An 18,107-nucleotide genomic window follows, 5' to 3' on the forward strand; every position below is an offset into this window, starting at 1 on the left:
CGGAATTGAGGAAGCAAAACATTCCAAGGGATTGGGGGTCCAGAGTGTCTGCCTGAAGGGGTGTTGGGGGCAGATAGCCCCATCACATTTAAAGTGTGCGTTGATGAGTTCAGTAAGAGCCACATGGGGCAGTGGGGGCAAGTAAATAGCAACTTGATTTTGCCTAGCACAAAGGCAGAGAGCCAAATGGGCCCTAATTATGCCATTCATTTCTGTGAGCGTACTTTATTGGTTGTACTGTGCATTCAGACAGAAGCGATAGAATCCCAGAAATGAACAGTGAGGGGTGTATGTGATTGATTGCAAACGGGACTTCACGTTAAATGCTCTCGTCCTGTACACCTTGCAGGTTACAACACTTCAAGTACTTCCCAAAAATGGCTAGATATTTTGAAGGTTGACGTTATTTTGAAGGTCGTACGTTGCTTAGTCGGTTTTAACTGGGACTTCATGAGCAGTTCAAGGAAAAATGTGCACTGCAGAGCCAAGTCGTGGAAACAGTAAAACGAGATGTTGGTGGATTGCACAAGATACAGGGCAACGGATAGCCTGAAACGATGAAGTTGTACAGACCGCTCCGGGTCACGCTGTTCAGACAGAAAAACAATGTGCCACGTGAACGGCTGAGTGGCGCTGGGATCGCACTGTGCAGCCGGGCGGGGCTTCCAGCTCGAAACTCGCTTCCGGCAACAGAGGCTTGAGAGGATAAAAAGGAGGCGCTGTGCAAATCTCCCCATAATAAACACAAAGCCCTCAACGCACAGTGAGAAGGCAGGAGGCAAACAAACCAGAAGGGAAACCACAGCCAGGACTGGAAGAAGTGCACAGGCAATAAAGTACATAGGAAGGGTTTGCTTGCAAAAGGGGAAGTAAGTTAGCGATTGTGTAAAAACTTAGAACCGGGGCATTCGTGCTTGAACCGAGGCAGCGTTCGCACTGAAGTCCCTTCCAGCAGCCTGAGCGAGGAGACAGGGCAGCAATTTTGCAGCAAATCGGCGAATCGGCACTTTCGGCCAGGATGCCATTCTTGGGTCAGGACTGGAGGTCCCCCGGTCAGAGTTGGATCAAGACGGACAGCGGCTGGAAGAGGTCGAAGGTTGAAGCCAACAACAATGTGGCGCCGCTGAACTGGTGAGTTGTGGAGCCCGCGGTGTTTCGCAGCCCCCTGCAGAGGGCTGGACTGGGGACGGGTGAGCTCGGTCCCACGGTCAGTGGGCAAGCGTGGGAATTGTTCCGAGGGTGGGAAAACAAAGTGAAAACCAAAGTATATTTGGAAGAGTAAACAAACGGAAATCGGGTGACGTTGGAGTTAAAACAGCAAACATTCAGCAGGTTGGGCAACAACGATAGGAGGAGAAGCTTCAGGTCTTGGTTGATTAGTCAGAAGCAACAGTAAATAACACATTCGGGGAGAATGACGGCATCTTAAAGTTTGCAGCCCCGTGGTGGGAAATGTGTCCTAACTCCTTTGGGGGAAACGGATCATTAACGTCCCTATTCCTGTGTAAATAAGTAGAATCGAGTCAGAATTCACAGTGGCAAAAGAATACTTCATGTCCAGAATTCAATGTTTAAACAATCGTGAGCATATTTGTTTCTTTTTGTGTGGGGGAGAGAATTACTTATGTAAACTGTTTCATTTGGTAACTGTCCAAGTAAAACAGACACTGCAGGCAACATGTCTTTTCTTGTATGTACGTATTGTCAAGCTTTCAGCGATTCCAAGTAATACATTCAAACTGCTTTACAAACCAAACGATAATATATTGAGCACAGTGGTAAAACACCATGATGAAATCCTATTTATGTTTAAAACTTGAATGAACCTTTTTCACATTGCTTGGAATCGCGACGCTTGAATATAACTCTAGCTCGCTGCAAGACGCTGTGTGTGAGATACACACTCCCAGTACTGTGGTATCACAGTGATTATGTGATCATCAGAAAGCACCTCCTACTTTTCAACCCTTCTCCCCTCGTGATCTAATATTGTTGCTGTTGATGGGCTGGTAAACTAATCATGCGTTGCTTGTCGGTTGCAATGGATGCCTCTTTCCCCACCAGGCATGGAAGGCAGATTTGGATGAATGTCGCAGCAAGTTCCCTGATCGAGACGAAAGGGGATTGTACTACATCTGGGGTTTACTGACCTTCGTGTGTGAGCGGAGGCGGGCTGTGTGATGGATGGATGGCATCGCGGCCAATCCCCGTCCACTTCTGGTTGTTTCCCATCCAGCTGTGGTCATGAGATAATCTTCATCAGCGTTAGACAGATCAGGGGTCTTAACTAGAATTTGCTAAGTTTGCCCAACAACAACAAAACAGTCTGTATATCTGTTGTGTATGTGGGTGTGCGTATAATATATATGTGTGTGTATATGTATGTATTTATATAATAGTTAATATATAATAGGCACTGAAATATAATCTACCAAAGTGTTAATGTTATGTAGAAACAAAGAACTGCAGATGCTGGTTTATACGAAAGACACAAAGTGGTGGAGTAACTCAGCATGGTGAACTCACTGTGGCGGATGTTAAATTTGTGTTTAATGTGTGCTTTGTTATTTTATTATATGTATGACTGCAAGGCAACGGAATTTAGTACAGACCGAAAGGTCTGAATGACAATAAAAGATACTTTGACTTTGAGCAGGTCAGGCAGCATCTCTGGAGCAAACGTAGGGGTGACATTTTGGGCCGGGTCAGAAGTCTGAGGAAGGGTCCTGACCTGAAATGTCACCCATGCTTTTTCTCCAGAGTTGCTGCCTGACCTGCTGTATTACTCCAGCACTTTGTGTCTATCTAAAGTGTTAACGTTGATGGACGTAAGGGGAATTTGGGGTGGGTGCCCAAAAGGTGACTGGTTTTGATAGTCTTGGAGGAGGAGGGGTAAATGAAGGGATTGTAGAGTTTGAACAGCAGACATTTGGAGGTTGGAGAAAGTACAGGTGGACAGAATTAGACAAGCACAGATCTTGTGTGACTGTCATTAAGAATGCACTTAGTTTAGCAAACAGATTTGGAGGGGCAGTCCTAATGTTAGATCTTACCCTGTAGTTTATCATATAACCATATAACAATTACAGCATGGAAACAGGCCATCTCGGCCCTACAAGTCCGTGCCGAACAACTTTTTTCCCTTTATCACCATAATAAAGCCACAAGGAGCAAATCTTTAGTATTTCTTGAAGGTTGGTTAAAATTGGCCTTTCCTAAGATTACTGTATTCATATAATTTTTATATTCGTGCTAAGATTCATCCCATGGATATGCTGTCTACAAGCTTGGTTGTGCCTGATCTCCTTCATGTCTTGGTGGTTCACAAGGAGGGAGACCAGTGAAGACAGAGGAGTTTGGCAAGCTGCCAAATCATGGTTTGCATTTCAAAAAAGTGTCACACGTGATATTGAATGTTGAGATGTGTTGAGGGAGAGTGAAGGAATCTCATTAATATTGGCTTCATCAGGGGTGATGTTAGTGTTCTTGCACAAGGCAGTGGAAATGTCCAACTATTCTAACCATGGTGTATTTGGGGCCAGTTGTGGTGTTGGGCAAGGTAACTGGGTTTAATTTTAACTAGCCATGATCTTATTACATGGAACAACAGGATTGAGTTCTAACTCGCCTCCTGTTGCCACGTTCCTTTCTATGGTCCTGTGTTTGTCTCAAGTAGCCTTGGATCTTGAAGTGAGTTTATTAATTGAGCAGCTGAACCGTTAAGACTAACTAAACTCGGATTCCATCCCGGATGCGTTTGGACACCTGTTTGAGGCTCCTCATCATTGGGGTGGGCTGTTGAATGTGAAGGCAGGGTAGCCAGGGTTCTGATGTGAACCAGCATTAGGTCGAGGTTAATATGGTCTATAGGTGAATAACCTATATTGTCACCAAAATTGGCCTTGGTTTAATATGGTCTATAGGTCAATAACCTATCTTGTCACCAGTACTTTCTCATAATTCCTTTTAACATGGGAGATCATTTGATCCATCAAGGTTATCTGGCTCAGAGCAATCCTACCAGTTCTATTTCTCTGAAACCTCAGATGCCTATTGATTCTACCACCACCCATCCCAGTTCTACATCTATCAAAGCTGGGGATAATTTACAGTGGCCATGTAAGAAGAACCTGGAGCATCAAGGGGGAGACCCAGGTCACAGGGGGAAAGCACAAACTCCACACACATGACATGAGGGCTAGAAGAAGCAACACTACCTGCTGCATCCATGGGTTCCATTGGCTTGCCCACAACGAGGATAGTTAGGATGTTGTGTGCTCGGACAACAACCTTCAAGGTAAGCACCACCAATGCAACTAAACAGCACCTGAACCATTGCCAGGAAGGATGATGGCAGCTATTTTAATGTTCCCTGCACACGTTATACCAACTGGGGAATGGGATCTACCAACTCTCAATATCTGCATCATGGATAAGGGCAGCTGGCTTCTGGGAGCACTATCACCTGCAGGTTCCCTCCGAATAACACACCACCCTGACATATAAATGTATCACTGTTCCTTCATTGCTGGGTCAAATCATGGAAGAACTTCACCAGCAGGGCTGCGATGATTCACGACGTGGTTCACTTCTGTGGAGGGGAGGAAAGAAAACTGACAAGAGGTTATCAATCTTGTTGCTTTTTTTCCTATCCCTCACTAACTCTCTTTGGCCTTCTTAAGCTACAACAAAATGCAGTCTTGCAAAAACAGCAAGTCTTGCAAAGCTCTTATTTGAATACAGATCTTGTGGGGGGGGGGGGGGGGTTAAGGAGATGTGGTTGCACTCATTCTGCCCGAGTTCTTCTAATATGCTGCTGTCAGGAAGCCACAAACCAGCCAGCCGGAACTTGGAATCTGGTTAGTTGAAAACTTCAGACGTAGCTTAATTTTGTTTTGTTTTTCAACAAGGGGTATGGGCGTTATGCTGCAATCCGTGAATAGAGGGGCAAGATCAATGGCTTAATGGTATTTTATTGTCGCATGTACTTTGGTGCAGTGAAATCCCTTTTAGCAGACAATTTAGTAAAAATCTTACTATACTCTAGTACAAGAGTGTATGTAAGAATAGTAGTTTACTCTGAGGCAGTACACAAGTCACCACATTTCCGGTGCCATTTTGCACTTCAAATTTCAAAGTTGTTAAAAATGTCGAGTATTAACCTGGCCTTTAGGGCTCATTGGATGGAGGGAAGGAAGACCAGGTGAAGGAAGAGTGAGAGTCCGAGTGATGCAGTCCAAATACATTGCAGAATTCTGATATGTCGTTTGTCTAGGAAGCTGTTTTGCTTCAGTTTGTCTCCCTTGCATAGGTCGAGCTGCCTGCCACAATCCATGACTGCTAACAGCAGGGCGATCTGCCAAAGCAGCCAGTTTACAGGCGGCAAGTTAACGTCTTCCAAGTAGTTGTGCCCCAACTGTAAACAAGAATAGATGGAGTACAGCGTGAACTTGCAAATGTTGTTTGTGCTGCCTTATTGCATTCTCTACTCTGCAGAATAAACTATGCTTTTTGTAACCCTTTTACGTTTGCTGCAAGGATGTGGTCTGAAGCAGAGCTGTACACCAATGCTATAAATAACCTGCTTGCGAAAGGCCTGTTCAGTCAAAAATAAAAAAATCCCCTCTTGAAGAGAATGTGAAGCCAAAGACTATGAAGCATATTCTGAGCCGAGTGTGCACACACACACACACACACATTTTTTGGACAACAGTTCTTGTTGCTTTTTTTTTTTTTTTTGAATGATGAGGTCATGAAGTGAGACTAATTTCTACATTAAACAAATTTGCAGACTGCAGATGCTGGAAACCTCTGCACTAAACTAACTGCTGGAGGAACACTGCTTCCAGCAGCTTTTTTTTGTTTTTGTTTTTTTGGACAACAGTTTTGTTTGTTTTTTTGCTTAAAGTAATTAGGACTTCCATCATTTTGTGTGTATGCGCCAGACATGAAGCTGCCCCCACCAGCCTATCTTATGCCATTTTCCCTTGCATATTTCCCCACAATTACGCACCCCTCTTCTTTGCCGCAAATTTTTAATAGTTTCCTAGAACAAATTGTCCGTCCCAATATGTCAGTGTCACGGCACAATCTGGGACTTGTTCGTTTAGTTTCTAATGTAACAGCATTTTGCGGCAGTAAAGATTTTTTCATCGGAATGCACAATGGGCAGGAGAGGAAAATCTACCAGGTAGAAGTTGGCTCGGTATTGGGGTTAGTAGTGAGTGCCAACAGATCCTGGAATGGTCTTGTAGAGATAATGTAAAGAAGAGAGAGTGCTGGAGATGCTCGATATTGCAATCTGCATCGGCAGGGAGAGAAACAGGGAAGATCTTCAAGCTGAAATATTAATTCTGCATTTCTCACTGCTGGGATAGTCCAGTGGATCAGCAGCTAGTGCTGCTGACTTGCACCTTCAGGTGGCTGGGTTCATTCCTGACCTCTGGTGCTGTCTCTGTGGAGTTAGCCATTCTACCTGCACTGCATGGGTTTCTTCTGAGTGCTCCAGTTTTCTCCCATGTCCCAAAGTGTATGGGTTCGTGGGCTAAATAGCCTCTGTAAATTGTCCCAAGTATGTAGGTAAGTGGGAGAATATGGGCAGCAGTTGATGGGAATATGGGGAGCATAGAATTGTTCTGAGCCAACATAAATGAGATGGGCTGAGGGTCTTCTATATATAAAGAAATACAAAGTAATGAGTTGGATTTTGTACTCTGTTCATACTTTCTGTTCCTTTTTGTCTTTGCATAGTTACTCCAATGAAGAGTTTAATAAGGAGAACTTTCTGAACAATGTTGGGTACGATTTCATGACCAAGAAAAGAAAGAAGGATATTTTGAATAACAACACAAAAATCCAATGTGAGTCTTGCAACTTTGTCAAGACCAAACTTTTCAACAACCTTAAAATGCACAACCTATATATATATATATATGGTTTTTTTTTTGCTCTGCAAACTGGTTCTTTCTGAGTGCGACTCAGATGGTTACTTTCGTCTCTGGTGTCAATTCCTGGAGCATTGAAATTGTCATATGTTCCCAATATGGAATAACCTAGGACTAGTGTACGGGTGATCGTTGGTCAGTGCAGTCCCAGTGGGCTGAAAGGCTGCATCTCTAAACTAAACTGCAGGACTGAAGAAATGACCCACTGTCGGACATGCCAGCTTTTGGGGAGAAGTGTTGCATTTGGGGCCCCTCTCCTGTAGACATAAACATTCACTTGGTCCTGTTGAAGGATAGGAATGGGGTTCTCCTACAGCTTGACTATAGCTGTCCCTCGATCAATGTCACTTGAACAGGGTATGTCGTTATCACATTGCTTTTGTGGGACTGTCTTGTTCATGTTGGCTGCTGGGTTTCCCATCCACTTCCCATACACTCCCTTGGGATCACAGTTGACTTGCTACACTCCATTCTGTTGCCTCCAAGGTGACTGAGGCCCTTGAGGGAACCATAGCCTTTCCCAGAGATGGGGAAGAAGGTGCTAGATGGTGGGTAGTTTGTGAGGTGGTCTGCTCCCTCTTGATGTACCCAGTGCAAGGACATAAAATACTCCATCTCCCGTTTCTGCACATCCGAAGCACTTAATTCCCCGGAGCACTATGTGTTGTCCTGAATAGCAAAGCAACTATTTTTGTATTCCCATCAGGAGAATTTCCTTGGTCTCTCAGAGTGGCCATTGGGAACATTTCTGGAGAAGCAGTTCTGTTTTTATTGGCCTCGTCTAAGACTTTTTTAAACCTCCTGATGTGATTACGTCACTGTTATTGACATTTTGAGTTGAGAGTTGCTGTTCGGATCAAGGGGATGTTAAATGTGTGGTTATCAGGGATATTAAATTATTGTCCATTAGTCTCTGATTGCTTCCTTGTTCATTGGCCTGGAAGCTCCTTGACCTGCTGCTCCACCACCTGTAACTTGATCGGACGACTGGCAGGCTTCTGGCTTTGTGTACAGACTAAGGCCACACCATTCATAAGGTCATAAGTTATTGGAGCAGAATTAGGCCATTCGGCTCAACAAGTCCACTCCGCCATTCAATCATGGCTGATCAATCTCTCCCTCCTAATGCCATTCTCCTGCCTTCTCCCCATAAACCCTGACACCCGTACTAATCGAGACCCGTATGTACACCCGTACTATTCATCGTCATAGAGTGATAGTGTGGAAACAGGCCCTTCGGCCCAACTTGCCCATACCGGCCAACATGTCCCTGCTACACTAGTCTCACTTGCCTGCCCTCCCTCTGAACCTGTCCTATCCATTAACCTGTCTAACTGTTTCTTAAATGTTAGGATAGTCTCAGCCTCAACCACCTCATCTGGCAGCTTGTTCCATACACGACCACCCTTTGTGTGAAAAAATTACCCCTCCGATTCATACTAAATCTTTTCCCCTTCACCTTGAACCCACGTCCTATGGTCCTTGATTTCCCCTAATCTGGTCAAGAGACTCGGCATCTACCTGATCTATTTCTCTCATGATTTTGTACACGTCTATAAGATTGCCCCTCATCCTCCTGCGCTCCAAGAAAAAAAGACCCAGTCTACTCAACCTCTCCTTATAGTTCACACCCTCTTGTCCTGGCAACATCTTCGTAAAGACTATTCAGTCGTGAGTGGAATGTGTACAGAGCTACAGTTAATATCACACTAGTTCACCCAAGTTAACTGGGGCAAGAGGATCATGGAGAGAGACAGCATGGAAGCTGGCCCTTAATCAAGCACTAGAGTTTACACTCGTCACCCTAACTCATTTTATTTTGTGGGTAGAGAAAAAAAAAAATCACACTCCAGTAATGGTTCACAAAAATTTTGGGAAAACATCTTTTCCTCAGTCTATGAATGTAGTTAATAAAGTCTGTGATTTTTGTCTTTGTCATCAGATTTCCACCATGATACTTGGATCTCAGTTCACAAAGGAAGCACGAAAGAAGTGAGTGATTCTGTAATTCTGTTGTATAATGTGACCAGCTGGTGTTTCATTACTATCCCACCAACAGCACTAACGGTCTCTCCATTCCTCCCAGCGCCATGGATACTGCACCCTGGGTGAGGCTTTTAACCGCTTGGACTTCTCCAGCGCGATACGAGACATCAGACGATTCAATTATGTTGTTCGGGTATGTCAACCTTGAATTTCTGTCTGTCACTTTACCTCATTTATTATTTATTTGGCACTTTACGTCATGACACCAACTCATTATTACAATTAATTCTTGATTAAATGGGCAGTAGATGTGGTAATTCCATCTGAAGCAGTAGAATAGAATTGCTCCGTAACTGAATCTTCTTGCCTGCTATAAAGCAAAGCAGCTTTGTACATGCTGTGTGGCCTTTGGCACATAATTTCTCCAATGTAGCTTCCATTCTCATGGCAAGGTTTAATTTATCTGAGATGACCAAATTGGATGGAGGTCTCAGGGTGACTGGAAGACTAAAAGCTTATCTGATTAAGATCTTAAAAAGGGGTTTTGTTAGGGTTCCAGCATGGTGGACATTTCCATTCTCATGAAAGCGGAAGTCATTGATAATTTGAAAGAAATGTATTTCCCTGGAGAGTTGGTTGGGAGTAAGGGGAATGTGAAGCTCAATCCCACAGGGATGGTCTGAAGAAAAATCAGTGTGGGTAAGAGGTGGAGTTTAACTGGAAACACAAACACCACAATAGTTGCATCATGAGGCCTGGATTGTAAGTTCAGAGCATCTCTGGGGTTTTTTTAACTGATTTTTCACTGACTAGCAGCCTGCAATACTATGAAATTTGCTCATTTTTTGAAGTTTGTTTCATTCAATTAAGTGTTAATGAGAATGTGTGGAGAACAGATTTGGGGAAATTAGTGAGGAAGGGGACATGGCCTAGGAAATGGTGTGGTCAAAATGGCTTTCTTCGATGGCTTGAGCAAATATTTAAAAAATGTGTCATAGAAACATAGAAAATAGGTGCAGGAGTAGGCCATTCGGCCCTTTGAGCCTGCACCGCCATTCAATATGATCATGGCTGATCATCCAACTCAGTATCCCATACCTGCCTTCTCTCCATACCCCTGATCCCTTTAGCCACAAGGGCCACATATAACTCCCTCTTAAATATAGCCAATGAACTGGCCTCAACTAACTTCTGTGGCAGAGAATTCCACAGATTCACCACTCTCTGTGTCTTTAAGAATTTTATTTTTTTTCTGTGTTTTTATTTTTGCCAATGTTAATGGCACCCAAATCTGTGAAACTGATATGTTTGTGCTGGTTTCTCTTGTACTGATGAAGGGATCTGTTACCCTGAGTCATACCACACCAGCCCTGACCAGCCATCACCAGTTAAGTCAGCATGCGCAGTGACAAAGCCAACAGCTGACACACTATCCAGTGTGCTCCTGCTGTGCAGGATAGAAGCCGATGGAAGAGGAACTGTTTCGAATTCCTGTCATGATCCCACCCCCATCGCTCGCTGGTGTCTTGTGACTAATTAACTCTGGCTTCAAGCTTTACAAGTTCACTCATCTGAGTTGCAGCCCTGGTCATTCGAACCGTGAAAGTGATTGAGTCTAAAGAAAGACAAACTGTTTTTGCAGACCCAAGGTATCCAAAAGAGCTTCACTGGCAGTGAAGAACCTCATTTTCTAGACCCTGTTTTGTGGTGAAATGCAGTAGCCAATTACCCCTCCGATGCCTCTAGGAGGTTATGTGTATGAAGAACTGTAGACACTGGTTTACACTGAAGATAGACACAAAGTGTTGGAGTAACTCAACGGGTCAGGGAGAATCTCTGGAGAGAAATTGAATAGGTAATGTGATGGATTGAGACCCTTCTCCAGATCTGACCGATGGTCTGAAGAAGGGCTTGACCTGAAATGCTACGTATTCCTTTCCTCCCCGGGAACCTGCCTGACCCGCTGAGTTATTCCAGTATTTAGCGTCTATCCGAGGGATAAAGGTCAGATGTAGTAATGTTGGTGGTGTAATTATTGGCTGGGATAGCAGGAACTCTGCTCTAATGAAATATTGCCACCAAATCTGTGATACTCACCCATGATACAGACATGGTCTCAGCTGGCTTTCTCTGAAAGAAGATAGTACAGCACACTCCTTCATCTGAGCCAAGGGCGGAAAACCCGGGTGGGGGGGGGGCCAGTAGGACATGCCCCCTCCCATGTTTTGAGAGGTGGGCGACATCCCCGCCAGGTTAACCTGCCTGGACTTGCTGGAAATATGGCCAGCGCGGAGAAGCAGCGCTGGTATCCCGTCAGTCCAGACAGGGCTGTAGTTAACCCTGTGAGACAGGCAGAGTTGAGCTGCATTTAGCGTTGGATTGAGCCTCCGAAGCCTCGCGCGCGCGCGCGCGGCCGCCAAAAAATTGTGTCCCCCGTCCCCTCCATGTTTTGATCTGAGCTGCATTCACTGGAGAGTAGCCCTGGATTTTTCCTGTTTATAACTTGAAGTGAGTTTGAGGTCCATATTAATTGGAGAGAACTGTCTATGTTGGATACCATCAGTCCTAAGTTTAACAGCCTTTTACTATGATCTACAGTAAGATATATACCCTGTTGGGGGGTGGTTCATGTTGTGTGGCCTTGAAGACAAAGATCCTGTCACAGCCTGCACCAGAAGTTCTTTATTATCACTGATGCTGTGCATTAGTAATGCAAGACCTTATAAAATGGATGATCTTTCTGGCCTTTCTCTCGTTCTGCCACCTCTTCTTCACCCATGCCCCAGTCAATTATTTTCAGCAGGCAGTTTGGTGATGGTTGTGTCTGACCATTGGTTATCGGTGCTGACCCACCGAGGATAGCAAGATGGTAACTTGATTTCTGCAGTGTGGTCAGAACATGTGTACACAGTTGTCTATCCACTGACACGGAATGGACGTGGACTTCAGAAGTGACGAGCATTGCACAGCCCCTTTGCATACCTGTCAGTTTACAGTGTGACCAGCAGCCAATGGTTGCACTGGGATACTCACAAGCAGTGTGCATTTATTTTGAATGCTTCTCTTCGCCAGTTTTCCTGACTACCCCTCCAACCATTCAATGGGTGAAACAAAAAATAGATTGTAATGTTTGTTTTCCATCATTTTCATAATCATTTCCAAAGGGGACTCTATTCCCAGGGAAGCAGCCTGATTATTACAAACGTTTAGAAGTTTGGCTTTGCTCTATTTCCAACTGCTTAGTAGCAATTAAGAACCAGTACACACTGTACTGGTAGTTTGATCTTTATAAGCAGCCAAAAAGTAATGATATTGAACTTCACTTAACCCCATTTCTCCTTTCAAGTTCTTGAACTTGTTTGTGGGCAGCATTGATGTTCTTCATATTTGGAAGTTCTGAATATCTGCAGCCACTGGCCAAGGGGCAGGTTGTAACAGCTGTGTGGTTTAAACATGCGAGAGTGATGCCACTTTATTTTCTGTTTGCAGTTACTTGAGCTCATTGCAAAATCCCAGCTCACTTCCCTCAGTGGGATTGCTCAGAAAAACTACATGAACATTCTGGAGAAAGTCGTGCAGAAAGGTGAGCATTGACTGTCATTCTTCTGACCTCTGGCTTTTATCTACAGCACGTAGTGGGCCTGGAGCAAATGTAAAGTGGAATGCTTACTGGGGTGCTATTGAAACTTGGATACAAGGAACTGCAGATGCTGGTTTACAAAAACAAAAGCAAAGTGCTTAGTAACTCAGCGGGTTGTGCAGCATCTGGAGAACATGGATGGGTGACGTCTGAGGGCTGGGACCCTTCTTCACACAATACTAAATGAGTTTAAGCTTGGGGAAGACTGAACAGATAGTGAAGGAGATGGCTGAGAGTAGACCCAGTAGATGACTTGAGATTGTGAACGTGGAAGATTAGGTGTAGAGAGAATGTGGATGTAAGCAGAGCAAGAGCCTGTGAATGCAAGGAAGGCCTAGCAAACCAGTTGGGAGAAACCTTTTCTCTCCAGCCCCCCCCCCCCCCCCCCCCCCCCCATTCACGTTCTCGCCATCTGCCATCAATTCCTTTTCAAATCTTGTACCTTGGTCAGATCGCGTCTTCATTTTAGCTCCAAGTGTGGGCCAGTCTCTCAGGATCCAAGTTTGCCATCAGTGTAACAATGGAAAACTATCAAGAACTGTGTGACTGCTTGCATTCTTGCACAATTTAAAAAAAAGTTTAAGGCATTAGAAAATCACTGAGCAGTTCTGGTAAATACTTCTGTGGAAATCCACTGATATGCAGCTATGGACAAGGACCAGTGAGGGAAACATTAGCAGCTGCAAAGTGCTTTTTACAGTCGCAACTCCAACCATTAGGAAAATAATAGAATTAAAATCAACAACTATTTTATTAAACAAATAGGAATTGGAGTTTGTGATGTAACCACAGGCCTTCTTTTGGCATGTAATAAGAACCCAGAATCTACTTTTACTGTTTGTCCTTGGGAATAAAATAGAAAGTACTGGGAGTACAGCTCGGGCAACACTGTGGGAAGAGGAACCGAGTTAATGTTTTGCATAAGAAGGAACTGCAGATGCTGGTTTACACTGAGGATAGAGACAAAATGCTGGAGTAACTCAGCAATCAGGTAGCATCTCTGGAGAAACTGCATGGGTGACGTTTCAGGTCAAGACCCTTCATCAGACCCGTGTGGCTGACGACGACTGACAATGTCAAATGTTTTGTCAGGACCCGATATCGTTAGTTTGTTGGACGTTAAGTGAATCTACCAACCTTGAGTGTGAATATTTTATGCTTTGGAGAATTCCAAATTTGTGACATTTTCAATTTATTCTCTTTCCTGAAGAATTTGTCTGAAGAAGGGTTTCAGCCCAAAACGTTGCCTATTTCCTTTGCTCCATAGATGCTGCTGCACCCGCTGAGTTTCTCCAGCTTTTTTGTGTACCTTCGATTTTCCAGCATCTGCAGTTCCTTCTTAAACACTATTCTCTTTCCTTAATGGCCCTTCTGAAACTATTATTTAGACGTCTGAAGAGACCGCAATGATTCTTAAAGGAACATAGTACCCAGCATCTGGGTGGATGTGTCTGCGTTTAGTGCAGTCATGGCACCGTTCTTAACATTTTGGTAGAATTCATGGTATAGGAGATACTTCCCATTTTTTGACAAGGTGACATTTTGGTTAATTAATTTTAAATTTTACTTACTTGCTCCTTCCTGCCACAGTAACCACTTGCAGTTTCATTTTGCCTTTTTCCAACCCCCACCCCCACCCCAGTGCCCCAAAATCTCAAACATCTCCACCAAGTGTTGGTGCATTAATTTCTATGTTAAGAATATTGTTTTTTTGTTCAGTGCTTGAAGACCAGTGTGATATCCGGCTAATTAAGGAGCTACTCAACTGTCTGTACGCCACCATTTGTGCGCTAGTCAAAGGCGTGGGGAAGTGTGTTCTTGTGGGGAACATTAACACCTGGGTCTACAGAATGGAGGTCATTCTTCATTGGCAACAGCAGCTGAACAATATGCAAATCATCAGGGTAAGTGATAAGCAAACATCAACTCTGGCAGGTGCAGTTGCCATGGTAATGTGGGAGAGGAATAATAACCTCAGTGCTGCAAACAGGAACACAGTAACTAGCTAATCTTAGTTGTTTCTATACATGCATGAAAAAGCTGGATGATGAAAAACTTGATTAAATAGAAATGAGAGAGAGCAGCTTACAGGGAAATATGTGGGGGAATGTCATAGTCATCGAGTCAAAGAGTGATACAATGGAAACAGGCCTTTCAGCCCAACTTGCCCACATTGGGCAACATGTCCCACCTGCCTGCGTTTGGTCCATATCCCTCCAAACCTGTCCTATCCAGGGCAGAATGTGACATGTCCAAAGATGATGAGGTAGATTTTGAGAACTGCATTAAAGAGGAAAATAGATATAGGTCTTTCAAGGGGGTAATACAACGACTTGGGGTCCTGGATCCTAGGCTTGACCAAAGGCCAGTTGGATGATGGAACATGTTGACCTCGCATCAAGAGTAACTCAGCGGGTCAGGCAGCATCTCAAAGAATCTTTTGAAGACTTTGGATTTTTTACGTCAAAACGGGTCCTTCTTCCCATCGAGGCCGTGCTGACCAGCGATCACCCCGTACACTAACTATCTTACACACGCGGGACAATTTACAGAGCATCTGGGGAGAACCCATGTGGTCACAGGGAGAATGTACAAACTCCATACAGACAGCACCCGCAGTCAGGATCAAACCGGAGTCTTGGGTGCTACAAGGCAGCAGTTCTAATGTAACGCCACTATGCTGGCCATGTATTACTATTGAATAACAATAGACAATATGTGCAGGGGGGGTGGGGGGAATGAGGAATTGAAATGCAGAGATCATGATTGGCTTTGGAAATCTGCAGTAGATTAGAGACGATGAGTCGCAAGGATATGGGATTTTAAATCAAGAAAGTGCAATCCAGGAGTTATCTAGCTGCAACTACAGAGTGCATGGGACGTGGGTAAGGATGCAGTGCTTAAAATCCTTGGCCAGTGGTCCTAATTATGTTAAACCTTTTTTTGTTTCACAGCCTATATCTACAGGAATGACCCTGACTGATCTACCAATGTGCCTGCAGTTGAACATCTTAGAGAGGTTGGCTGATGGGAGAGATATTGTAAACCTTGGACAGGTATCTCCTACCCTGCAAGTTCTGAGTGAGGACAAGCTTCTATGGAGAAAATTGTGCCGCTACCACTTCACAGAGCGCCAGGTATGGAAAGGTCGCATTGCAACCTAGTTTCTGGTTAAAATACACAATTTGACTGTGCTTCAGTAAGGACACTGTTCAGATATGGTTCTCTTTATTCCCAGATTCGCAAACGTCTCATTTTATCTGAGAAGGGTCATTTGGACTGGAAAAAGATGTACTTTAAACTTGGGAGATGCTACCCAAAGAAAGAACAGTATGTGGACACACTGCAGTTCTGCCGACACTGTCACATCCTCTTCTGGAAGGTACAGTGGAGCTTGACAAATACATGGGCTTGGATCACTGCTGCCCCTTGTTATCCTTGGTCTGAAAAGGATTATTTATTGCAGTTATCTTGAATTCCAAAATACAAGATCCAGAGAAAATTAGGACCTTAAAATGTGTCTGTCTCAATAGGTTCAACTCATATTTGTTCTTGGATCCAGTGTTATCAGATCTAGATTTAGGATAAGGAAATGGAGGGTGTCACTTGACTGGCACTCTATCCACTACCAAAAACATTAATTCCCTCCACCACTGTCTGTATTGTGGGCTGTCTACAAAGTGTGAGGCATTTGCTTGCTCGGACTACTCTCCAACAGCTCCCCCCCAAAATTGACGAACTACAAAGTTGGGCAAAGGCTCCAAGTACATGGAAACACCACCCCCTGCAGGTTGTTATCTAAGTCCCATACCATCCCACCATGGATATATATATATATAGAACACCTTCACCAGAAGGACTGCAGGGTTTCAAGAATGTGAATCTACTGAAGGTTAGATAGGGGGCAATAAATGATGGACTTGCCAATGATGCCCAAATTCTGTGTATGATTAATCGAAAAGGCACTTTGTGAACAGCTAATTGTAGCCATGGCTGTTGATAAAACTTCACCTCTGAGGCATTGGGTTGATATCCCATTCCAGACCTTGATTACAAAAATTGGATAATTAATTCAAGATTAATTCCGAGAATGCAACATTGTTAGAGGAGCTGTCATTTTGATGAGACATTTAGCCAAGGCATCCAACTACTCCATTGATTCAATCAATAAAACAGACTATAATTTAGCTATCTGTTGTTATGCTTTTCTGAGAGCTTCCTGTGTGCAAATTGGTAGCTGTGCTCCACATCTAGCAATTGACTGTAAAGATTTATAAAAAGTACTGCAAATTAATGAGTTCCTTTCATTTTTTTGCTTTCAGGATACTAATCATCCTTGCACAGCAAATGACCCTGATGGCTCTTACACTTCTATTTCACCTCTTGAATTCATCAGTCTCTTCAAGTTCTGAATGTGGAAATTCCAGCAGACTCCCAGTCTGGAAGAATTTTTTTTGCTTTTACCAATGTAAATAATGTTTTATAATATTTATACTTTTTACACTGAAGCTGAAATAGAAGTGGTTTAAGTTTATATTTTATATATTAAAGTTCATGCTGTGTAAATATTGCTTGGGATGATTTGGGGAATAAAAAGTTACTGAGGAAACATTTCAAGGTGACTTGAAGGAAAGTCAAGTTGAGATATCAAACAGGAGGCATTTACTCTTAAATGGGGTTGAGTTGCATTGCTATAGCAATGCATTGAAAGTATCCAGTTTATCATTTCTGGCTATTGTTCGAATGACTAATGGTGTTGGCAGAAACATTCTCTGCACTGGTTTGTTGATTATAATATTAAGATGCACGTGTTACAGAGCATGGGTTTGGGTAGTTCCTGCATTCCCTTTCTTGCCTAGTTGCTGAGACGTTGTGAAAGTGATCTGCACTGCCTTGAGCTGGTCACTTCACCCACCTGACATCAACAGGCCGTCAGTATCATTTTCTGTAAAATGGAGTTATGGAAGTGGCTTCTGAATTTCTGGGTGCTCCTTTGAAAATGGAACCAACTTTGAGCAATCAAGTTTTCAACCCCCAATTTTGCTATCCTGGTAAAATAGCTGATTCTGTGTGTGGGAAGCTGAGTTCTCTGCAGACTATTGCATGGTCCCATTCTCTCACATTGTGGTCAACTCATGGTAACATGAATGTTTCGTAGGACACTTAATTAAATTGTGACAGGAGTGATGGAGTGCAGGAGATGGATTCTTATCTTTCTGTATTTGTGGTCAGTTCTGTCATTTTATTTGCTGTTAGCATTATCTTCTGCCTTTTTTTTTTTAAACTAAAAAAAAAACCTCATTGCTGAGTATAGTGTCTGACCTTGCATTTAATTGTATTTGTTTGTGGATGAGTAATTTACGATTTGAAATCAGATGTTTTTTGTGCAAGAGGCACATCTTTGAACGGTGATTGAATGGAGGGATTATTGATTGTAAAATCAACAACGAGGTCCCAGAGATTTCCATAATCTGACATGGAGCAAATCTTCAGTTGTGATAGAGGCTTGAGAGGAGAGAGGAAAGGGATTGCTTAAA

General features: G+C 43.5%; 1 protein-coding gene across 1 annotated transcript; it reads left to right on the forward strand.

Moving 5' to 3' along the window:
* The first annotated feature begins 682 nt into the window (after nt 1–682).
* Nucleotides 683–17,849, forward strand: fbxo32 (F-box protein 32). Its single transcript, XM_033019080.1, has 9 exons — nt 683–1,131; nt 6,751–6,860; nt 8,887–8,936; nt 9,031–9,123; nt 12,420–12,513; nt 14,290–14,474; nt 15,525–15,707; nt 15,809–15,952; nt 16,893–17,849. Exons 1-9 carry the CDS (start codon nt 1,019–1,021, stop codon nt 16,980–16,982), a joined length of 1,062 nt encoding a protein of 353 aa, XP_032874971.1. The 5' UTR covers nt 683–1,018; the 3' UTR covers nt 16,983–17,849.
* The last annotated feature ends 258 nt before the right edge of the window (nt 17,850–18,107 follow it).

This window comes from Amblyraja radiata, chromosome 4 (assembly GCF_010909765.2).
Source record: "Amblyraja radiata isolate CabotCenter1 chromosome 4, sAmbRad1.1.pri, whole genome shotgun sequence".
In the NCBI taxonomy this organism is placed as follows: Eukaryota; Metazoa; Chordata; class Chondrichthyes; order Rajiformes; family Rajidae; genus Amblyraja; species Amblyraja radiata.